The sequence below is a fragment of the Carcharhinus amblyrhynchos genome, chromosome 7 (genome assembly GCF_965287045.1).
Source record: "Carcharhinus amblyrhynchos chromosome 7, sCarAmb.v2.hapA, whole genome shotgun sequence".
NCBI classification, from domain to species: domain Eukaryota; kingdom Metazoa; phylum Chordata; class Chondrichthyes; order Carcharhiniformes; family Carcharhinidae; genus Carcharhinus; species Carcharhinus amblyrhynchos.
The window spans coordinates 123,426,075-123,449,032 of record NC_137330.1 but is presented as its reverse complement, the minus strand read 5'-3'; the positions used below and the strand labels follow the sequence as shown (position 1 = coordinate 123,449,032).

The following is a 22,958-nucleotide window of genomic DNA, read 5'->3' as shown; positions in this document are numbered from 1 at the left end:
CCATTGACCCCCACTCTCTGCCTCCTATTTGACTTCCAGTCCTCTATCCACGCTAACACCCTACCCCCAACTCCATGTCCCCTGACCTTCTGCAATAACCTCTTGTGAGGTACCTTGTCAAACGCCTTCTGAAAATCAAGAAAGACCACATCCACCGGCTCTCCTCTATCCACCGCCCTAGACACATCCTCATAGAACTCCAGTAAATTTGTCAGACACGACTTCCCTTTAACGAAACCGTGCTGCGTCTGCTCTATCAAGCAGTTCCCCTCAAGATGCCTCGCTATTTCCTCCTTGATGACGGATTCTAACATTTTACCTACAACAGACGTTAAACTAACAGGCCTATAATTCCCCGCCTTTTGCCTGGCACCCTTCTTAAACAACGGCGTAACATTAGCCGTTTTCCAATCTTCCGGCACTTCCCCGGAATCCAGCGACGTCTGGAAAATAACCACCAAGGCATCCACTATCACCTCCGCCATTTCTTTCAGTTCCCTCGGATGCATTCCATCCGGTCCTGGGGACTTGTCCACAATCAGCCCCTCCAGTCTGTCGAGCACCACCTCTCTAGTAACAGTAATGTCATCGAGACCCTCCAGTCCTACTACCTTTCCATCTCTAACGTCCAGCAAATTATTCACGTCCTCCTCCGTGAAGACCGAAACAAAAAAGTTATTCAAGACCTCAGCCATTTCCCCAACCCCTACCACTAAGTCTCCCTTCTCATCCTCTAAGGGACCAACGTTCACCCTAGCCAGCCTCTTCCTTTTTATATATTTATAAAAACTCTTGCTATCCTTTTTTATATTAAGTGCTAGCCCAGCTTCATAGTTTCTCCTACCCTTCTTTATCAACTTCTTTGTCAATCTTTGTTGACATTTAAACCTCTCCCAATCCTCTTCTCGCCCACTACTCTTAGCTACTCTAAACGCCTCCGCTTTTAATTTAACACTTTCCTTCACCTCCTTCGTTATCCACGGCTTATTACCTCTCCTCCTACGGTCCTTTTTGACCATCGGAATAAATTTCTGCTGAGCACCAAGAAAGATCTCCTTAAAGATCCTCCACTGCTCCTCAGCAGACCTACCTTCCAACGCACTCCCCCAGTCCACGTTCGCCAATTCTTCTCTCATCCTACCGTACTCCCCTCTGTTGAAACAAAGGACGCGCGTCCGGGAACCCACTTTCTCCTCCTCCATCTGCACCAGAAACTCCACCATACAATGATCACTCTCCCCAAGAGGATCCTTCACCGCAAGTTCCCTAATTCTACCCGCCTCATTACATAGCACCAGATCCAAGATAGCTCGCTCCCTCGTCGGCTCCAACACACACTGTTCCAGGAAACTATCCCGGCAGCATTCCAAGAACTCCTCCTCGAGCCCACCACGTCCAACATGGGTCGACCAATCAATATGTAGATTGAAATCCCCCATAACTACGGCCGTCCCATTCCTGCACGCCGCACTTATTTGCGCGTTAACAGCCCACCCCACCTCCAGATCATTATTCGGGGGCCTATAGACGACACCCACCAGCGTCTTCCTCCCTTTGCTGTTCCTAATCTCCACCCACAACGATTCCACCCTCTGCTCTTTGGTTCCTATATCATCCCTTGCTACCACCCTGATGCTATCCTTAATCAGCAGAGCTACGCCCCCCGCTTTTTCCTCTCGCCTATCCTTCCTAAACACTTGATACCCCTGGACATTCAGCTCCCAGTCCCTGTCACCTTGCAGCCACGTCTCTGTAATGGCCACCAGATCGTATCCATTTGTGTCGATCTGCGCCACCAACTCATCCACTTTATTCCTAATGCTTCGCGCATTCAGATAAAGCGCCTTCATCCCAGCCTTCACCTGGACCTTATTTGCCGGAATGCCACCAACCATACTCACGCCCCTTACTCCCTCTATTATTGGGACATCCTCGGCCTCTATCCTTACCTGTACCGTCTCCTTAACTTCAGACCCCGTAATGTCACCTACCCTCACACCCTCCCCCCCCAATTAGTTTAAAGCCCTGTCTACAGTCCTCTTTACACGATTCGCCAGCACTCTGGTCCCAGCACGCTTCAGACCAACCCCATCCTGCCTGAACAGGTCCCACCTACCCCAATACTGGTGCCAATGCCCCATAAATTCAAACCCATTCCTCCCACACCAATCCCTGAGCCACCCATTCACTTCCTTAATCCTATCAACCCTACGCCCGTCTGCACTCGGTTCAGGCAGTAGCCCAGAGATAACCACCTTGTCGGTTCTACTTTTTAATTCCATTCCCAGCTTTTCATACTCCCTCCCCAGATCCTCAGTTTGCATTTTGCCTACGTCATTGGCACCTACATGTACCGCAACGACCGGATTCTCACCCTCCCACTCCAGGTTCCTCTGCAGCCCAGCTGCGACATCCCGTACCCGAGCACCAGGCAGACAACACACCCTTCTGTGCTCTTTGTCATTGTGACAAAGGACAGTGTCAATACCCTTCACCCCACTATCCCCAATCACTACTACGTTCCTTTTCCCCTTCTCTTTGCCTATGTCCTGCTGCAGCACTGTACCGTGTGCAGTCTGCTCACCGACCTCACCTCCCTCGTCCTCGTCCAGACTGGAAGCAAGAACCTCAAACCTGTTATGCAGCTTGAGAGTCTGAGGCCTCCTCTCCCCACCCTCCTTCCTCCTCTCCCCACCCTCCTTCCTCCTCTCCCCACCCTCCTTCCTCCTCTCCCCATCCTCCTTCCTCCTCTCCCCACCCTCCTTCCTCCTCTTAGCAGCCCCCTCTTGTTCCTGACCCTTAGAGTTAGCCAGTCTAGGGGGGGTGGATGTCCCTTGCACCCCATTGACAATGGCACCCTTTCTCCCCCTGATGAGCCTCAGTGTCTGTAGCTCAGAGGCCAGCTCATCTACCTTGAGCTGGAGCTCCTCCAGCAACCTGCACTTACTGCAGAAATGGTCACTGGGGAGGATTTTGGGGTCCACCAGTTCCCACATCATACAGAAACCACACATCACATGCCCCTCCATTATTCACTGTAGTAATGTTGAAAATTTCCACACGAACTCACCTGGCCCTTTTTCTCTCCAGCCCTTTTGATATTAAGCCCTAATTGCTCACTCTACTTCCCTCTCACTCCGCTGCCCGCTCAGACGCTGCCCGCTGTCTACACCAGGCCTCCTTTTAAACCTGGCGCTGATTTAAAGCTGGCTGGCCCACAACTCCTTCTAACCACTCCCTCAGAATTCTTAAAGCAGTAAATACAATAAAATAAATGCTTTGTTAGGAACACAAGATTAACCTTGACAGCAGCCTAGTCTTTTGTTACTCTCCAAATTTCTTAATACCTGTTGGTCACTCTAACACCTGGTATTGCTTTTGCAAAAACACTTTCTCGCAAGCACAAACAAACAGAAAACAGCCTTCAAAATTATAGAATGGTGGTACATCTCAGGCAGCCATCAGCCCTTCTCATATACGGGCTTGAATTTTCCAGCCATTCTCTCTGGCAGGATCTTTCAGACTTCCCTTGGCGAACTCCCAGTGCTGGTTTCCAGGCAGAGGGGGGTGCATAGAACAGGAAACCCCATGCCAGCTCCAGCACTGCATAACACATGGGAGGTGCAGAAAATCTCATTGTGTTCACACAGCTTCGAAAAATCCTAAGTAAGGCAAGAAGCATTCTTGTTGAATAAAATTCATCACCACTCCCAGTTTTATTTCCATGCAGTTTTGCAAGTGTAGTAAGCATATAAATGCTTGAGTAAAGTCAGTTACTATATTCCCACCAAGAACATACCTAAAATATCCAAAAAAAGGATATGTAGCTAATGCTGAGAAATATAGCTTTGATATGAGATCTCACCTGGAGGTGCACTGGATGTTTGAGCAAAATATGATCTTAAAATTGCATCAAGGTAGCTTTTATATATGACTTCTTCATAGCCAAATGCTAAATAAACACTTATAACTAATTCTCAGAAACTACTAACTAATTTTGGAAATTTCTCACCTTTGTACAGTGCCAGCACTGCAAGAAAGCAATGACTGCTTTTCACAGGCTCCCCTCCTATATTCCAACCGTGCTTTATAAGAACATAAGAAATAGGAGCAGGAGTAGGCCATCTAGCCCTTCGAGCCTGCCCCGCCATTCAATAAGATCATGGCTGATCTGTCGTGGCTCAGTTCCACATTCCCGCCCTCTCCCCATAACCCTTAATCCCCTCGCTTATCAAAAACCCATCAACCCGCGTCTTAAAAATATTTAGCGAGGCAGCCTCCACCACCTCAACGGGCAGAGAATGCCAGAGATTCACCACCCTTTGAGTGAAGAAGTTCCTCCTCAACTCTGTTCTAAAGCGCCCCCCCTTTATCTTGAGGATGTGCCCCCTAGTCCTACTGTCCTTTCTGAGCAGGAAGAGTCTCTCCACCTCTATCCTATCCATCCCATTCATCATCTTATATGTCTCAATGAGATCTCCCCTCATTTAATCCTGCATATTTTTAACAGCCCAGCCCTACCTTCCAACAGATGTGATTGTTTACTTAGAATTTCCCAGAAACTTTCGCACAGAAACCAGCAGACTTAATCCCATGTGCCCACTCTCTTTCCATTTCATCTAAGAACATAAGAAATAGGAGCAGGAGTAGGCCATCTAGCCCTTCGAGCCTGCCCCACCATTCAGTAAGATCATAGCTGATCTGAAGTGGATCAGTTCCACTTTCCCACTCTCTCCGCATAACCCTTAATTCCCTTGTCTGTCAAAAACCTATCTACCCGTGACTTAAATATATTTGGCGAGGTAGCCTTCACCACTTCAATGGGCAGAGAATTCCAGAGACTCACCACCCTTTGAGTGAAGAAGTTCCTCCTCAACTCCGATCTAAACTGCTCCCCCCTTATCTTGAGGCTGTGCCCTCTAGTCCTGCTATCCTTTCTAAGCAGGAAGAATCTCTCTATCTCTACCCTATCCATTATCTTATAAGTCTCTATAAGATCCCCCCCTCAACCTTCTAAACTCCAACAAGTACAGACCCAGTCTATTTAGTCTCTCTTCATAGTCCAACCCCCTCATCTCCAGTATCAGCCTAGTGAACCTCCTCTGCACTCCCTCCAAGGCCAAAATATCCTTGTGCAAGTGCGGCGACCAAAATTGCACACAGTACTCCAGCTTATTTTCTTTTCAACCTAACCAACTTATTCATAGGTGCTAACATGACCAATATTTCAATAGTGCCAGTAGCAGAGCTAACATGACAGGAAATCCAAGATAGTGTTTGATTTGATTTATTGCCACATGTATTGGGATGCAGTGAAAAGTATTGTTTCTTACAAGAAGTACTCTGATTTTCATTTCAGCATCACCTATCCTCTCAGATATAGATGCTCAGGTTAGGAATGTAGGACTTTAGAGCAGAAGTAGGCCTTTCAGCCTTCTGTACCTGCTCTGCCATTTAATAAGATCCTGCCTGATCTGCTTGTGGTCTCCACCTTCTTGTCTTTCTTTCATAACCCTAGTGTCTATCAAAAATCTATCTAACTCTGCTTTGAATAATTTCAGTGACCACTGCTTTCTGGGAAAGAGAATTGCACAGACTTCCAGCTACTTCACAACCAATAGATTACTTTGAAGTGCAGGTGCTATTAGATAAGCAAATGCAGGAGACAATGTACCCATCAAAAAATGATCTTCTCTCTAGTTGTAGTGGACTGGTTGCAGAGTTATCAGGTTGCAGCTGAGTATTCATTGCTGTTCTGCCATTGAAGTAGCCAGTGAATTTTACGTTGTTCATGAACGTGAGAGGCTTTGAAAAGAAATGACAATGTCTGTAACTTTATTCTAGAGAGCAGTTCCTTGCACACTAATTGCAAAAAAATGTGGCTGAACAGAATTAAAAGCGTACAAAGTGATGATATGAAAATTTATAATAAAAGGGAGAGTTACTGGCTATCATGGAATGGAGGATTTTGGTTTGCTATCTTTTGAGCTACCTACTTAGATTCCAGCTTGTAACTCACTCTTAGGCATCTACAATTCAGCATCTGAATCCTTCTTCCCTCTTGATTAGAATGACCACCCCTAACCCTGTGCAGCTGTCTTTTCTCAAATGCAGAACACGTATTGCAAATTGTTTTGACTAACAAAGTCATTTTTTAAATAAATGGATTGTGAAACCTGCTTATTTTCAGAGACGACCAGAAAGCCTTGGGAAAGATCAAGCGCTGTAAATGGCAACAAATCCCCAGTAATATCCAGGTAAGACCTTACAGCTTTAGTGCAACATATGCAGGTAGGCAGTCTGGTGCTATAATATAATGGTATAATAATTACTTACAAGTTCAACATTCTGTAAGAGGATATGAATTTGTCCTGAGATGTTAAGTATCTGATGTGAGACAGATTAAAAGAAAATAAAAGAAAAAGGCACATAGAAGGGGATTAACCTCACAGAAAACCTTTTTGGTTGATAAGTGATTTTGATAGCTCTGACCTCTTGAGAGTTGCTTCTCATTTTGTTGTAGAATCCTTGTAGGGAAGGAACAATATGTTTTGAAAAAAATATTTTATTCCACAATAAATGAGAGTTAAACATTTTACATTACTGTTGTGTTGTACTACCTGACCAAAGTAGACGAATACTTCTGTACCTTTTTTTGAAGAGTCTAGGTGACGCCATTTACCTGGTGTTTATTTTTTCATTATATCAGTTTGGCTCAGTGGTGATACTGGCTTTTCTGAATCAAAATTTATGGGATTCAAGCACCACCCAAGGACTGATCACATAGGCCCAACACTTCCTGGTTCCCCAGCATGAGGGGGTACCCCAATGATGTGCTGGGGAACTCCTTTAGGAAGTTTCCACAGAAATGTTTATTAAGCAATTGCCCAGAAGTGCTAACCTTCTCTGGACAATTGCGCTGGGCTGAGCTGAATTGCTAACTTTGGATGATTCTACCAAAGATATCCTGATAGTTATTCTGAAAAAGTAAAAAGGGAAAATAATCACTTCTAACAACAGAGTAACTGTCTAAACGTTCAGATGCAGCCTCGCACACATAGCAACCACCCATCCCTCCCCCCAGGTGTTTATCCCTTTAAGCATCCCCTTGTCAGTGTCACTTATTCCAAAGCTGCCAAGTCACGCTTTGCTGCTCTTCTATCACCGTTTGAGCGAGGAAGGTTGCGCATTGAATACTGAGGGTAAGTCCATCCAGAATGGCAAACCGATGGAGATTGACACTTTTAGGAAGTTACAGGCCTATAATTTCAGCTGACGTTTTGGTGCAGTTCTAAGGGAGCTCAGAAGCATCAATCCAGAATCTTGCCTTAAGTAGAATGGCAGGAAGAGATACACTTAATTAGAATACATGCTCTTATCTTCACTGTACATCTGTATTTTCATTTTTCAGTGGTGATTGTGGACATTTTAAGTAGAACTCCTCTGCTCTTCAAATCACAATATGTATCTTTTACATCCTTTTGAAAATCGTAGGGAATTGAAAGGCTATCCTTTCAACTTCTAACTCTTTAATTTTGGATTTTGTTACTGTGATCTTTTTTCTTCATCCCAAGGTGACAGCACTGATCAGGGATTTGGGTTTATGCTCTTCTGCATGAACAACACTGACAGGAAAAGGAACCATTGGAAACAAATTTCTGATTTTCAGTTTACTTGCTTGGTTTTTTTAACAGAAAAGAAAATCTTGCATTTATACAGCTCAAGCTGTCCCAAAGTGTTTTTCAGTAACTTTAGTACTTTTGTAGGGGACACAGCAGGCAGTTTATACACGGCAAGTTCCCACAGCAATGTGCTAAAGACCAGATAATGTGCTTTTAGTTGATTAGGCATTAAATATAACTAGAGAGATCTTCTCTGCTCCTTTTTAAAATAGTGCCGTAGTCAACCTGAGGCATATAGGGCCTCAGTTTAGCACTGCATGTGAAAAATGTGAGGAAGCTGAGTCATGTTCAGCCTATTTTAAATCTTTTACTATACCAACACAACAATCCTACGGCCTTGGTTTCATGTTTCTTAATATTTATTTTGTTTCAGTCAATTGTTGCAATCTTCAAAATAATTGTTTGTGTTCAGTTCACACTTTGTCTGTTTTCTATAGAGACACAGGGGGTGATCTTACCAAAAAAATTCTAAGGGCTGAAAGAGCATGTAAAACGGCAGAGAATCGTGCCCATTTTTTTGGCGAGAGAAAAATTTAGATCTTATGACTCAGAATAAAAAGAGGCAGTGTGTGTTTCTTGCCAGTAGGAGGATTGGACAGCGTCTTCAAGCTGAAGCTGGCTGATGATTACCAGAGGGCATTACAGCGCAGGCGCCTGATCTTCCAGTGCACTATGTATAATAGTACAGAGTGCACTGGGAATTTGTCATTCCCCCAGACATCCTGACCCCCATTTTAAACCTACACCCCTCCCCCCCAAATCAATCGCTGCCCCGGTGATCCCCGATTGCAAAATACACATGCGCTGCCTCCCCTTAAGCCTCACCGTTCAGATTTAAATATTTAAATTTAGATTTATGCCAGCAACCCGGTGTTGGTATCATTGGAAAAGGTGAGAAACTGGGTGGGAACCTAATTTTTCACTTCTCTTGCAATTTCACTGCTCACCACGCTGATCAACTGGTGTGACGAGCCGGTAAGATCACACCCAGAATCAGAGAGTTGTACAGAAAAAGCCCTTAGACTCATAGTGTCTGCACCAACAATAACGATTACTAAAGTCAAGCTAATCCCATTTTCCAACTCTTGTTCCATATCTTTAAATTTTATGATATTTCAAGTGATCATCCAAATATTTTTTAAAGGTTTTAAGGATTTTGGCCTCCACTACCTTCCGAGGCAGTGCATTCCAGATTCCCATCATCCACTGAGTGATTTTTTTTTTCTCAAATTACCTCTAAATCTCCTGCCCCTCACCTAAAACTATACCCCACCAAGGGGAACAGTTGCTTCCTATTCTCCCTCTCCATACCCCTTGTAACCGTACATACCTCAATCATGTCCCCCTCGGCCTTTGCTGCTTTAAAGAAAACAATCGAAGCCCATCATGTCTCTCCTTATAGCTTAAATGCTCCAGAACTGCACACAGTACTCCAGCTGTGGCCTAACCAATATTCTGTACAAGTCCAACATTATCTCTTTGCTCTTATACTCTATATGACTGATAAAAGCAAGTGTCCCATATGCCTTCTTAACTACCCTATTCACATGCTTTGTTGATTTCAGAGATCTGTGAATAATTTACCCAAGGTCCATCTATTCTGCTGAGTTTCCTAATGTCCTGCCATTTATTAATTATTTCCTTGTGTTACTTCTTCCATAGCGCATCAGCTCAACATTTAACTGATAGTTGTATTTGAATTCAGTAAAAATCTGGAATTAAAAAGTCTAATGACTGTGAAACCACTGTTAATTGTCAGAAAAACCCATCTGGTTCACCAATGTCCTTTAGGGAATGAAATCTGCCTTCCTTGCCTGATGTGGTCTATATGTGACTCCAGAACCATAGCAATGTGATTGACTCTCAACTGCCCTCCAAGGGCAACTAGGGATGGACAATAAATGCTAGCCAGCCAGCGATGCCCATGTCCCACTAATGAATTTTTTTAAAATTCCATCTGCCACTGCTCTGCCTATCTGACCAACCTATCTATATCTTCCTGTAAACTACAACCATCTTTTTCACTATTATATACCCTACCAATCTTGGTGTCATCTTCAAATTTACATTCCTATCTATATAGTTGATGTATATAAACAAACAGATGCCATGAAAACCAGCCTCCTCTCACTCAACGGCGTTCTACCACCACTGTTTGTGTCCAATTGTGGTCAGTGCAGACTCGATAGGGCTGAATGGCCTATTTCTGCACTGTAGGGCTTCTATGATTTCAATTACTAAGCCAGTGTCAGATCCATCTTGCTGGGTTTCCTGAATTCCATGTGCTTTTCAATTAATTCAGAGAGGTCGTGGCGGGGTAGTATTGTCACTGGACTAGTAATCCAGGGACCCAGGGTTTGAATCCCACCATGGCAGATGGTTGTATTTGAATTTAAAAAAAATCTGGAATGCAGAAGTCTAATGATGACCATGAAACTGTTGTCGATTGTCGGAAAAACCCATCTGGTTCACTAATGTCCTTTAGGGAAGGAAATCTGACATCCTTAACTGGTCTGGCCTACGTGTGACTCCAGAACCACAGCAATGTGGTTGTGCCCTATGAAATAAAGGTCAGTTACGAATGAGTAATAAATTCTGGCCCAGCCAGTGATGCTCACATTCCATAAATGAATATAAAAAAGTTTCCCAGGTGGGACCTTCTCAAAGGTTTTGCTAAAATCCATATAAAATACATCGACTACAGTTCCCTCATTCAAGTGCTCGATCACTTTTTCGAAAATTTCTAACAAATTTGTTAGGCATGACCTCCCTCTGACAAGGTCATGCTGACTGTCCCGAAATTTACTTTCCAAGTGAAGTTTAATTATCTCCCTCAGAATGTTGTCTAATAGTTTCTCAACCAATGATGTGAGACTCACTGGCCTGTAATTTCCCTGGTTCATCTCTACCAACCTTCTTGAAAAATGGAACCACATTAAATATCCTACAGACCTCTGGCCCTTCACCCATGGCCGGAAAGGAAATAAAAATTTGTGTCAGAGTCCCTGCAATTTCCTGTCTCGCCTCCCACAGTGGCCTGGAATGCAATTCATCTGGACTTGGGTATTTGTCCCTTTCTAAGTCCTTCAAAGCTTCCAATACTTTCTCACTTCCTATGTCAAACTGTGCAAGTTCCTTACAGTCCATTTTCCTGAATTCTGTACTTATGACTTCATTCTCCTTTCAATGGCCTGCAGCTTCATTTACAGATCGCCCCCTTAGTCCCTAATGGGTCTACTCTCCCTGGTTAACCTCATCCTCTTAATGGATTGATAGAATACCTTAGGATTCTCCCTAATCTTGTTCGTATGTACTCTTTCATGCCACCGTTTTTTGCTTTTCTGGTTGCTTAGAGTTCCTTCTTGCATTTATATTCTTCTAGGGCTGCAGCTGAATTTGTTAAAAGTAAAAGCTTTTCTTCTTTATAGAATCATAAAATCTCTACAGTGCACAAGAGGCCATTTAGCTCATTGAGTCTGACAGGCTCTCTACCCAGGCTCTCTCCCATGCCCTGCATAGGAGACATAGGAATAGAATTAGGCCACTTGGCCCATCAATTCTGCTCTGCCATTCAATTATGGCTGATATTTTTCTCATCCCCATTCTCCTGCCTTTTCCCCATAACCCCTGATCCCCTTATTAATCAAGAACCTATCTATCTCTGTCTTGAAGACACTCAATGACCTGGCCTTCACAACCTTCTGCAGCAAAGAGTTCCGCAGATTCACCTGAAGAAATTCCTCTTCATCTCTGTTTTAAAGGATCATTCCTTTAGCCAGAGGTTGTGCCCACTGGTTCTAGTTTTTCCTATTAGTGGAAACATCCTCTCCACATCTAAGAACATAAGAAATAGGAGCAGAAGTAGGCCATCTAGCCCTTCAAACCTGCCCCGCCATTCAATAAGATCATGGCTGATCTGAAGTGGCTCAGTTCCACTCTCCCGCCTTCTCCCCATAACCCTTAATCCCCTTGCCTACCAAAAACCTATCTACCCGCGTCTTAAATATATTTAGCGAGGCAGCCTCCACCACTTCAACGGGCAGAGAATTCCAGAGATTCACCACCCTTTGAGTGAAGAAGTTCCTCCTCAACTCCGTTCTAAACCGCCCCCCCCCTTATCTTCAGGCTGTGCCCTCTAGTCCTACTGTCCTTTCTGAGTGGGAAGAACCTTTCCACCTCTACCCTATCCATCCCATTCATCATCTTGTACGTCAAATTGAGATCTCCCCTCATCCTTCTAAACTCTAACGAGTACAAGCCTAGTTTATTCAGCCTCTCATAGCCCAACCCCCTCAACTCCAGTATCAGCCTTGTGAACCTCCTCTGCACTCCCTCCAAGGCCAAAATATCCTTGCGCAAGCGCGGCGACCAAAACTGCAAAAAGTACTCCAGCTGCGGCCTCACCAGTGCCCTGTACAGTTGCAGCAAGACCTCCCTACTTTTATATGCAATCCCCCTCGCTATGAAGGCCAGCATCCCATTCGCCTTCCTGACCACCTGCTGCACCTGCAGGCTGGGTTTTTGCGACTTATGCACAAGGACCCCCAGGTCCCTCTGCACCGTTGCATGCTGCAGCTTTTCGCCATGAAAGTAGTAGTCTTCCTACCATTATTCCTACCAAAATGGACAACCTCACACTTACCAACATTAAATTCCATTTGCCATTTCCTGGCCCATTCACTCAGCCTATCTAGACCCCTCTGCAGATTTTCCACACCCTCCGCACAATTTGCCGTTCCACCAATCTTTGTGTCATCAGCAAACTTCGACACCTTACACTCGGCTCCCTCCTCCAGATCATCTATATAAATGGTAAATAGCTGAGGCCCCAGCAACGATCCCTGGGGCACTCCACTAGTCACCAATCGCCAATCCGAATAGCACCCATTGACACACACTCTCTGCCTCCTATTTGACAGCCAATCCTCTATCCACGCTAACACCCTACGCCCAACTCCATGCCCCCTAACCTTCTGTAACAACCTCTTGTGCGGCACCTTATCTACTCTATCCAGACCTCTCAGTATCCTGTAAGCTTCAATAAGATCCCCCTCCATTCTTCTAAACTCCAATGAGTACAGACCGTTCCTCATATGACAAGCTTTTCATTCCAGGGATCATCCTTGTGAACCTTCTCTGGACACTTTCCAAGGCCAGCACATCCTTCCTTAGGTGCGATACCCAAAACTGCCCACAGTACTCCAAATGGGTTCTGACCAGAGCCTTATACAGCCTCAGAAGTACATCCCTGCTCTTGTATTCTAGCCCTCTCAACATGAATGCTAACATTGCATTTGCCTTCCTAACTGCCAACTGAACCTGCATGCTAACCTTAAGAGAATCTCGAACAATGACTCCCAAGTCCCTTTGTGTTTTTGATTTCCTAAGCATTTTCCCATTTAGAGAATAGCCTACGCCTCCACTTCTCCTTCCAAAGTGCATAACCTCACATTTTTCCACATTGTATTCCATCTGCCACTTCCTGCCTACTCTCTTCTAACCTGTCCAAGTCCTTCTGCAGCGCCCCTGCTTCCTCAATACTACCTATCCCTCTACATATCTTGTTTGCCATGGCTAATTCATCTAACCTACACATCTTGGGACATTAAGGGGCAATTTAGCATGCCAGCAGACACGGTGAGAATGTGCAAACTCAACACAGGCAGTCACCCAAGGCCGGAATTGAACCCAAGTCCCTGGAGCTATGAGGCAGTGCTTGTCACTGTGCACCTTTAATTCTAGACATCCAGAGTTCTCTTAGTAAGGAACATGTTGGATCTGTACTCTTCCCATTTTCTTTTTAAAAGGTAACATAATACATTAATATTGTTGCAAGGAGAAGGTGGGTTAAGAATTCAGATTCAGATCTTCCTGTATGGAGGAAGTGTCTTGTGTTACCCATGAATCTAAAATTCAGTTTTTTTGATGATTGAAGCATTTAGGCCTTACTCCGGAGTCAGCAGGAACATCGTTATTCTTATATCACAGTGTGAACCTTCCCTCAAATTCCAGCTCAGCCTCTTAATAATGACATTCATCTTTGAAAAATATTCAATACCCATGAGGGGCTAAACTTATACTCAACTTACGCTTAAGCTATCTGAATGCTTGAATAGACTCCACAGATATTGTAACTACGCTGGAGTTAGAAGCTTTATCACAGGAGATCGGTATTATTCCCATGGAAGCAATATGTCACTGTGGCCTGTAAGATCTCAGGTGATCTTTTATCCTAATTTGCAATAGTTTGGGTTGAATATCAGGAATTAACTGTTTTACGTTGCAAGCATTTGAATTTTAGTATTTACCTTTTTATGTTTTATGTACAAAAACAACCTTATGAAAATGCAGACACTAAACCCGTACTGGATAATTAAAGTATCAAACTGAAGATTTTGACTTATGGACCCACAGTGCTCGCAACTCTTCATGGGGTTCAGTGTGCCCATTCCTCAATTATTGGTGATGTAACTTTGAGAGAGGTTACGATTTGGGTTGATGCTGGTCCCTTTGCTACATCAACAACAGTGAGATTTTTTCAAGCTTCCTTTTCTTTCTCATAGACGAGATTCTCCGTGGAGAAATCAACTCATCTCTGACAACAAGTTCTATGACACAGTAAACAGGTACCAATTGGCCTGTTGAGTCTGTTTTTTTTAATTAAAAATCAGTATGCGTAACCAGAAATATCTGGAAGGGTCAGAGCCCCACACTGCATGGGATTGTGGGATGTGTGTATTAATCTGCATGTTAAGTGTGATTTTTGATTGGATGGGGGTCCAAGAATTTCCTTTTACTGTCCTTGTTTTCTATTTCCTTTCGTGACCAGTGGTTTTCTTCACACCTTAGGATGGGCATACAGGTAAACATAAATACTTACACTAAGTCAAAGTCTCCTACTACAAGGTTGTCTCCCCTAAAGTGAGAACATTGAATACAGGAGTTGGGAACATCTTGTTGAAGTTGTACAAGACATTGGTATGGCCATACTTGGAATACTGTGTACAGTTCTGGTCACTCTATTATAGAAAGGATGTTATTAAACTAGAAAGAGTGCAAAAAAGATTTACTAGGATGCAACTGGGACTAGATGGTTTGAGTTCTAAGGAGAGTCTGGATAGACTGGGACTTTTTTCCCTGAAGCATAGGAGGCTTAGAGGTCTATAAAGTAATGAGAGGAGTAGACCAGCTAGATAGTCGACATCTTTTCCCAAAGTTGGGGGAGAACTGGAATGCATAGGTTTAAGATAAGAGGGGAGAGATACAGAAATGTCCACAGGGGCAGTTCTTTCACTCAGAGGGTGGTGAGTGTCTGGAATGAGCTGCAAGAGACAGTAGTAGAGGCAGGTACAGTTTTGTCCTTCAAAAAGCATTTAAACAGCTACATGGGTAAGATGGGTATAGAGGAATATGAGCCAAATGCAGGCAATTGGGGCTAGCTTAGTGGTAAAAACTGGATGGCATGGACGAGTTGGACCGAAGGGGCCTGTTCCCCTGCTGTAAACCTCCTTGACTCTAAGTGCCAAATGAGCATGAAAATAAGAGGGAATCACGCCCATTATCCAAGATGGCACCAGAGCGAGGCGACTTCTTGCAAGCTGTGCCCAGCATACCTTCTAATTCTATCCTTTACTCTCGTTGGATGCTTCTAAAACTTCATTCTAACTCTTTTAAACTCTCTAACAATGCTACACCCTAGCTATGACTGTAACACTACATTTTGCACTTTCTCGTTTCCTTCTCTATGAACGGTATGTTTTGTCTGTATAGCGCGCAAGAAACAATACTTTACAATGTATGTTAATACATGTGACAATACTAAATCAAATCAAAAATCAAAACCATTTTGGGCGAGCTCTCAGATGCGATCTAATGCCACTTTGTGCAAAAAGAAAAGGAAAGTGTAATTTGTACTTCCATGGCCGGAAGTGTGATTCTCGCCAGAAAGCCAGCTGCTGACAGTTAAATTCAACATTTGCACATGCACCTTGATTTCTCAATGTTCTGTGTGCAAGTGTACATATTACACTGAGAGACACATCCCCCCCAGCCTATTGCTGGCCTCACTGGCCCATCGTTGGCCTGATCCTTCTTCCCCCTGGGCCAATCCCTGATTGGAGATGGCGCAGTGTGTCACCCCTCACCCCCACCCTCCCCTTCAGGTCCTGCCCCCTCTGCTTTTGGCCCTAGCCCTTGGTACAGCTCAGTGGGCAGTGCCAGGGAGTGAGGCTGCCAAGGTCCCATACAGGCACTACCCAAGGAGCAATGCCGCCCCTGTCCCCAAACTCCTGAGGGCCTCAATGGCCACCGATCCCACCAGCGAGGCCATCATGTTCTGGTCCCCATTGGTGGGGGGGACCATATGTGATCTGCGTTGGTGAGGACCTCCACTGACAAGGCCATTAAGGCAAGTGAGGCTGTTAAGGCAAGTGAGCCCAGACAGTTCGATCCTGGGCTCACTAATAATATTTAAATCAAGATTTAAATATTATAAACCAGGCATGAAGCTGATGACACCGGCTTCACAGAGCCAGTAGTATTGCAAGAAGCAAGACGAGTTTTTGCCTCCTTCGCAATCTTACCGTGTTCCATGCCAGTCAACCGGCAGAATGAGCCAGAAAGATCGCCCCTTGTTGTATTTTCAAGAAGGAGTTCTTGGGGCGGAAGGGATCAATGGATATGGGTTGGAAGACAGGATGAAGCTATTGAGTTGGATGATCAGCCACGATCATATTGAATGGCTGAGCAAGCTGAAAGGGCCGAATGACCTACTCCTGCTCCTTTTTTTATGTTTCTGTGTCTTACGAGGATAGTTTGGACAGACTGGGCCTTTTTCCACTGGAGTTTAGAACTTGATTGTGGGGTAAAAGATCCTGAACAGTTTTGACAAGGTAGATGTGAAAATAATATTTCCACATGTGGGTGAGTCCAGAACTAGGGGCCTTGTTTTAAAATGAGTGCCCGCCCTTTTAGAACAGAAATAGCAATTTCTTTCTCTCAGAATGTTGTGCAACTTTGGAACACTTTTCCTCAGGAGGCAGTGGAGATGGTGTCATTGAATATCTTTAAGATGGAGATAGATAGATTCTTGTTAGGCAAGGAAATCAAAGCTTATTGGGTGTAGACGGGAATGCGCAATTATATACACAAAACATGATCTTGTCGAATGGAGGAGTAGGCTCACGGGGCTGAATGACCTACTTCTGCTCCATTTGGTATGTTTATATCTAGTGTTATTGCAAGGGGAATTGAACACAAAAGGAGATAGATTATGCTCGAGTTAAACAGAATATTTGTATGACCATGTCTGGAGTACTGTGTCCAGTATTGGTCTCTTTACTTAAGGAATTATGTAAATACATTGAAATTAGTTCAGAGAAAGTTAACTGGACTAATACCAGCAGTGGGTGGGTTGTCTGATGAAGAAAGGCTGGACCAGCTAGGCTTGCATCAATGGAGTTTAAAAGAGTAAGAGGCTATTTAATTGAAGATCCTGAGGGATATTGACATTGTGGATGTGGAAAGACTGTCTCCTCTTGTGGGAGAATCTAAAACTTGAGGTCACTATTTAAAAATAAGGGCATGCCGATTTAAGACAACGATGAACAGAATTTTTTTTTCTCTTAAGGGTAGTGAGTTTTTGGAACTCTCTTCCTCATAAGGCAGTGGAAGCAGAGTTTGGATTCTTGATAGACAAAGCGGTGAAAGTTCATTGGGATGGGCAAGAATGTGGAGTTGAAGTTACAATTAGATCAGCCATGAAATGATTGGATGGTAGAGCAGGCTCAGTGGGCTCAGCGGCCTACTCCTGTTCCTAATTTATATGTTTATATGTGAATTTGACCATGCAATGAGTTTTTAATTGAATAGAATTCAATACACTGAGAAAGAAGATCGTAAAGCAAAAATAAATGAAAGCCTAACAATCCCCTCTCACTCTTCTGAACTCCAGTGAATATAATCCTAATTGACAGGGTCTCTCCTCATATGACATACCTGCTATTCCAGAAATTAGCCTGGTAAACCTTCGCTGCACTCCCTCTATAATAAGGACATCCTTCTTCAGATAAGCACAACAAAACTGTGCACAGTACTCCAGGTGTGGCCTCACCAATACCCTGTACAACTGCAGTAAAACATTCCTAATTTTATACTCAAATCCTCTTGCTATGACAGCTGACATACCATTTGCCTACTTTACTGTCTGCTGTATCTGTGCGTTTACTTTCAGTGACTGATGCACAACAACTCCAAGGTCTCGCTAAGTATCCACCTCTCTCAACTTACACCCATTCAAATAATAACCTGACTTCCTATTCTGGCTACTGAAGTGGATAAACATTTATACGCATTATATTGCATATGCCCACTCACTCAGCTAGTCCAAATCACACTGGAATATCTCTGCAGCTCACTACTCACCCTCCCTCGCAACTTTGTATCTTCTGCTAATTTGGAGATAATACATTTAGTTCCCTTTTCCAAATGATTAATGTATGTGAACTGTTGAAGTCCTGGCACAAATCCCTGACCCCACTACTCACTGCCTGCCAATTGAAAAAAGACCCATTTATGCCAACTGTTCATTTCCTTTTTGCTAAACAGCCTTTGATCTATCTCAAGACACTCCCCACAATCCCATGTGCTTCATTTTTACATAGAAGCCTGCTATGTGAGACCTTGTCGCAAGCCTTCTGAAAGTCTAACTAAGCCACATGCACTGGTTCTCCCTAGTCAACTCTCCTAGTTACATCCTCTAAGAATTCCAATAGATTCATCAGGCATGATTTCCTCTTTGTAAATCCAAGCTACTTTGTCTGATTATACCACTGCTTTCCAAATGCTGAGCTCTGTAATCCTTGATAATCCTTTAGCAAGTTCCCCAACACTAACATCAGGCTCACTGGTCTATAGTTCCCTGTTTTCTCTCTATTTCCCTTTATGAATAGTTTTTGGAAATTTGAATTTTGGAAAATTGCCACCAATAGATTTACTATTTTTCATAAGTACTCTTCCTTAAGTACTCTGGGATGAAGATTATCAGGCCCTGGAGATTTATCCACCTTATATCCCATCAATTTCCCCTCAAACCATTTTTCTACTAATGCTGATTTCCTAACGCACATGAAAGAATGAAAGCAAAATACTGCAGGTGCTGGAAATCTGAAAAAAAACAGGAAAAATGTTGGAAATACTCAGCAGGAAATGTTAACTTAGTTTCTCTCCATAATGCTGCCTGAGCTGCAGAGTATCTCTAGCACTTTTTGTTTTATCATACAATTGTAAAAACCTTTAACTTTTTTTCCAGAGTGAAGGAAGAGCGCAAATTACTAGCAGTACAAGGGAAGCTAAAAATAGAGAAGGAACTTGGTGAATTTAATATAGATGATAAAATGGTAACCAGGAATTAGATTTAGGGTAAATAAATCTCTAGAATTTGATTTTGGTGAGGAAATTGAAGATGCATGCATCTTCCAGAGCACTCTAGGTTGAAGAATTGTGCCTGTCTAGTCTATCTGGCATACAAAATTATTTGGTAAGGCATTGCACAGAAGATCCTTATAAAAAATGGAAATACACAGACTGAGGAGTAAATTTGTGATATAGATCATTAATTGTTGAGGCAGAAAATATTCTCAAACTCACAGGATATCACAATGGTGTCCCTCTGGGATCAGTACTGGAGCCTTGGATTTTAACTATATATATTAACATTTTATATTGCATGCGAGGTTAGTTAGGAAGGTTCAGTCGCTAGGTATACATGGAGAGGTAGTAAATTGGATTAGACATTGGCTCAATGGAAGAAGCCAGAGGGTGGTAGTGGGGGATTGCTTCTCTGAATGGAGGCCTGTGACTAGTGGTACCACAGGGATCAATGCTGGGTCCATTGTTGTTTCTCATTTATATCAATGATCTGGATGATAATGTGGTAAATTGGATCAGCAAATTTGCTGATGATACAAAGATTGGAGGTGTAGTGGACAGTGAGGAAGGTTTTCAAAGCTTGCCGAGGGATTTGGACCAGCTAGAAAAATGGGCTAAAAATGGCAGATGGAGTTTAATGCAGACAAGTGTATTGCACTTTGGAAGGACAAACCAAAGTAGAACATTCTACTGCATGGAGGTCGATCACCAGTGGAGTGCCCCAGGGATCTGTTCTGGGACCCTTGCTGTTTGTCATTTTCATAAATGACCTGGATGAGGAAGTGGAGGGATGGGTTAGTAAGTTCGCCGACGATACGTAGGTTGGTGGTGTTGTGGATAGTCTGGAGGGATGTCAGAAGTTGCAGCGTGACATAGATAGGATGCAAGACTGGGCGGAGAAGTGGCAGATGGACTTCAACGCGGATAAATGTGTAGTGGTCCATTTTGGCAGGACCAATGGGATGAAGGAGTACAATATCAAGGGTAGGAGTCTTAGCAGTGTTGAGGAGCAGAAGGATCTTGGGGTCCGGGTCCATAGGACTCTTAAATCAGTGTTGCAGGTGGAGGATGTGGTCAAGAAGGCGTATGGTGTACTGGCCTTCATTAATCGAGGGATTGAGTTTAGGAGTCAGGAGATAATGCTGCAACTTTATAAGACCCTTGTCAGACCCCACTTGGAGTACTGTGCGCAGTTCTGGTCGCCTCACTACAGGAAGGATATGGAAGCGATTGAGAGGGTGCAGAGGAGATTTACAAGGATGTTGCCTGGATTGGGAGGCATGCCTTATGAAGATAGGTTGAGGGAGCTAGGTCTCTTCTCCCTGGAGAGACGAAGGTTGAGAGGCGACCTGATAGAGGTTTATAAAATGTTGAGAGGCATAGATAGGGTGGATTCTCAGAGGCTATTTCTCAGGGCTGAAATGGTCGCTACAAGAGGACACAGGTTTAAGGTGCTGTGGAGCAAGTACAGAGGAGATGTTAGGGGTAAGTTTTTTACTCAGAGGGTGGTGAGTGAGTGGAATCGGCTGCCGTTGGTGGTGGTAGAGGCAAACTCGCTGGGGTCTTTTAAAAGACTTTTGGATGAGTATATGGGATTTAATGGGATTGAGAGTTACAGATAGTTCTATGGCCTGGTAGGTATGGATATGATTGGCGCAACTTGTGGGCCAAAGGGCCTGTTTGTGCTGTAGCGTTCTATGTTTTATACAAGGTAAATGGTAAGACACTGAAGAGTGCAGTAGAACAGAGGAATCTGGGAATACAGATTCGTAATTCCCTAAGAATGACATCACAGGTAGATAGGATCGTAAAGAGTGCTTTTTGGTACATTGGCCTTTATGTGAGGATAAGAGTTGGAATGTTATGGTGAGGTTGTAAAAACAGAAAGAAGTCTCACAACACGAGCTTAGAGACCAACAGGTTTATATGTAGCAAATGCCACAAGTTTTTGGAACACGCTGTTCCTTTGTCAGGTGGGTGGGAGAAATCACCTGATGAAGGAACCGCGTGTTCCGAAAACTTGTGGCATTTGCTACAAATAAACCTGTTCGACTCTAAGCTCGTGTTGTGAGACTTCTTTCTGTTTTTACCCCAGTCCAACACCGCCATCTCCACATCAAGTTTCTATAAGACATCGGTGAGGCCGAATTTAGAGTATTGTGTGTGGTTTTGGTCACCTAATTACAGGAAGGATATTAATAAGGTTGAAAGAGTACAGAGAAGGTTTATCAGGATGTTGCCAGGACTTGCGAAACTGAGTTACAGAGAAAGTTGGTTAGGACTTTATTCCCTGGAGCATAGAAGAATGAGGGGAGATTTGATCAAGGTGTATAAAATTATGATGGGTATAGATAGAGTGAATGCAAGCAGGCTTTTTCCACTGAGGCTAGGGGAGAAAAAAGCTAGAGGACATGGGTTAAGGGTGAAGGGGGAAAAGTTTAAAGGGAATATTGCAGGGGGTGGGGTTCTTCACACAAAGAGTGGTGGGAGTGGGGAATGAGCTGCCAGATGAAGTGGTAAATGCAGGCTCACTTTTAACACTTAAGAAAAATTTGGACAGGTACAGAATGAGAGGGGTGTGGAGGGATATGGTCCAGGTTCAGGTCAGTGGGACTAGGCAGAAAAATGGTTCGGCACAGCCAAGAAGGGCCAAAAGGCCTGTTTCTGTGCTGTAATGTTCTATGTTTCTATGATAACAATTTTAAAATTGCTGTTAGGCAGTTCAGGAGTACAATTTGTTAAGTTTTTCAGAATGCAAATCTGGAACTCTTCCTCAAAAAGCTGTGGATAGCAGAGGTCCACTGAAATTTTGAAAATGATAGACATTTTTCATAAACAGTAATGTAACTGTGCTGGTTATTTAGAGTTGAGTTACAGATGAGTCATGATCGAATTGAGTGATGGATTAAGGAGTTTATTTGGCTACTCCTGTTCTTATATCTCCACTGCCATACTTGTTATTTCTGCAGGAACTACTATCATCAGAACTAATTTGCCTTTCACTCATTTAAACTTCTGCTCCTTTTATCTTTATTGGTAACATAAAGTAATAGCATGGATTTGCTGTTTATTATCTTCTTTACTGCTAGGTTTATCTGGATAACAGTCCATGAACTTAGTTTGTTGTATTAGGTGACACAGTGGCACAGTGGTTAGCACTGCTGCCTCACAGTGCCCGAGACCTGGTTTCAATTCTGCCCTTGGGTGACTGTGGAGTTTGCATGTTCTCTCTGTATCAGTGTGGGTTTTCTCCATGTGCTCTGGTTTTCTCCCACACTCCAAAATTGTATAGTTTAGGTGGATTAGCCATGGTAAGTGCACAGGCATGGGGGTATGTGAGCCTGGGTAGAATGCCCTGTCAGAGAGTCGATGGGCTAATTGGCCTCCTTCTGTACTGTAGGGATTCTATGTGAATTGTTTTTTTACATTCATATAAATCCATTCATTATAAAACTCCCTCTCTATAACCTCCTTTCAGGATATTTTTTCCGATCTTCAATGCCATCGTAGCCTTACAACTTGGTTTCCATGACTGTGCGTTTGTGGCCAAACTGAACAAATTATTCCATATTTACATTTACCACAACGTCAACTTACTTTTCATTATTGTGCTTTCATTTGTGATTGTGGACAGTTGGATGTACCTATCTAACTAATGAATTACTTTTACCCGCGTTCATTCACATGGACTTCTGGAACCTTTTCAGATTTTTGCAGTCCTTAGATTTGTGAGCCCCTCGGAAAACTTAGACTTGGTGCAAAAGTAGCAGGGAAGTGACCTCTAGTCATCCGCTGCTGGTATGCAGTATGGGTAGGAGATGAAGCTTGGTTTGTACTTTCTCAGTGCAG

At 43.5% G+C, this 22,958-nt stretch overlaps 1 protein-coding gene across 4 annotated transcripts in view; it reads left to right on the top strand.

The window, feature by feature from the left end:
• enah (ENAH actin regulator) overlaps positions 1-22,958 on the top strand; it is a 561,715-nt gene that overhangs the window by 466,267 nt on the left and 72,490 nt on the right. For 2 of the 4 annotated variants that reach the window (XM_080193082.1, XM_080193084.1), the window contains 2 exons: positions 6,191-6,257; positions 14,246-14,308. In XM_080193082.1, the coding sequence (XP_080049208.1) occupies positions 6,191-6,257; positions 14,246-14,308 (130 nt within the window). Of the gene's footprint in view, positions 1-6,190; positions 6,262-14,245; positions 14,309-22,958 lie in introns of those variants that run through there. The other 2 variants (XM_080193083.1, XM_080193085.1) reach the window with 2 other exon arrangements.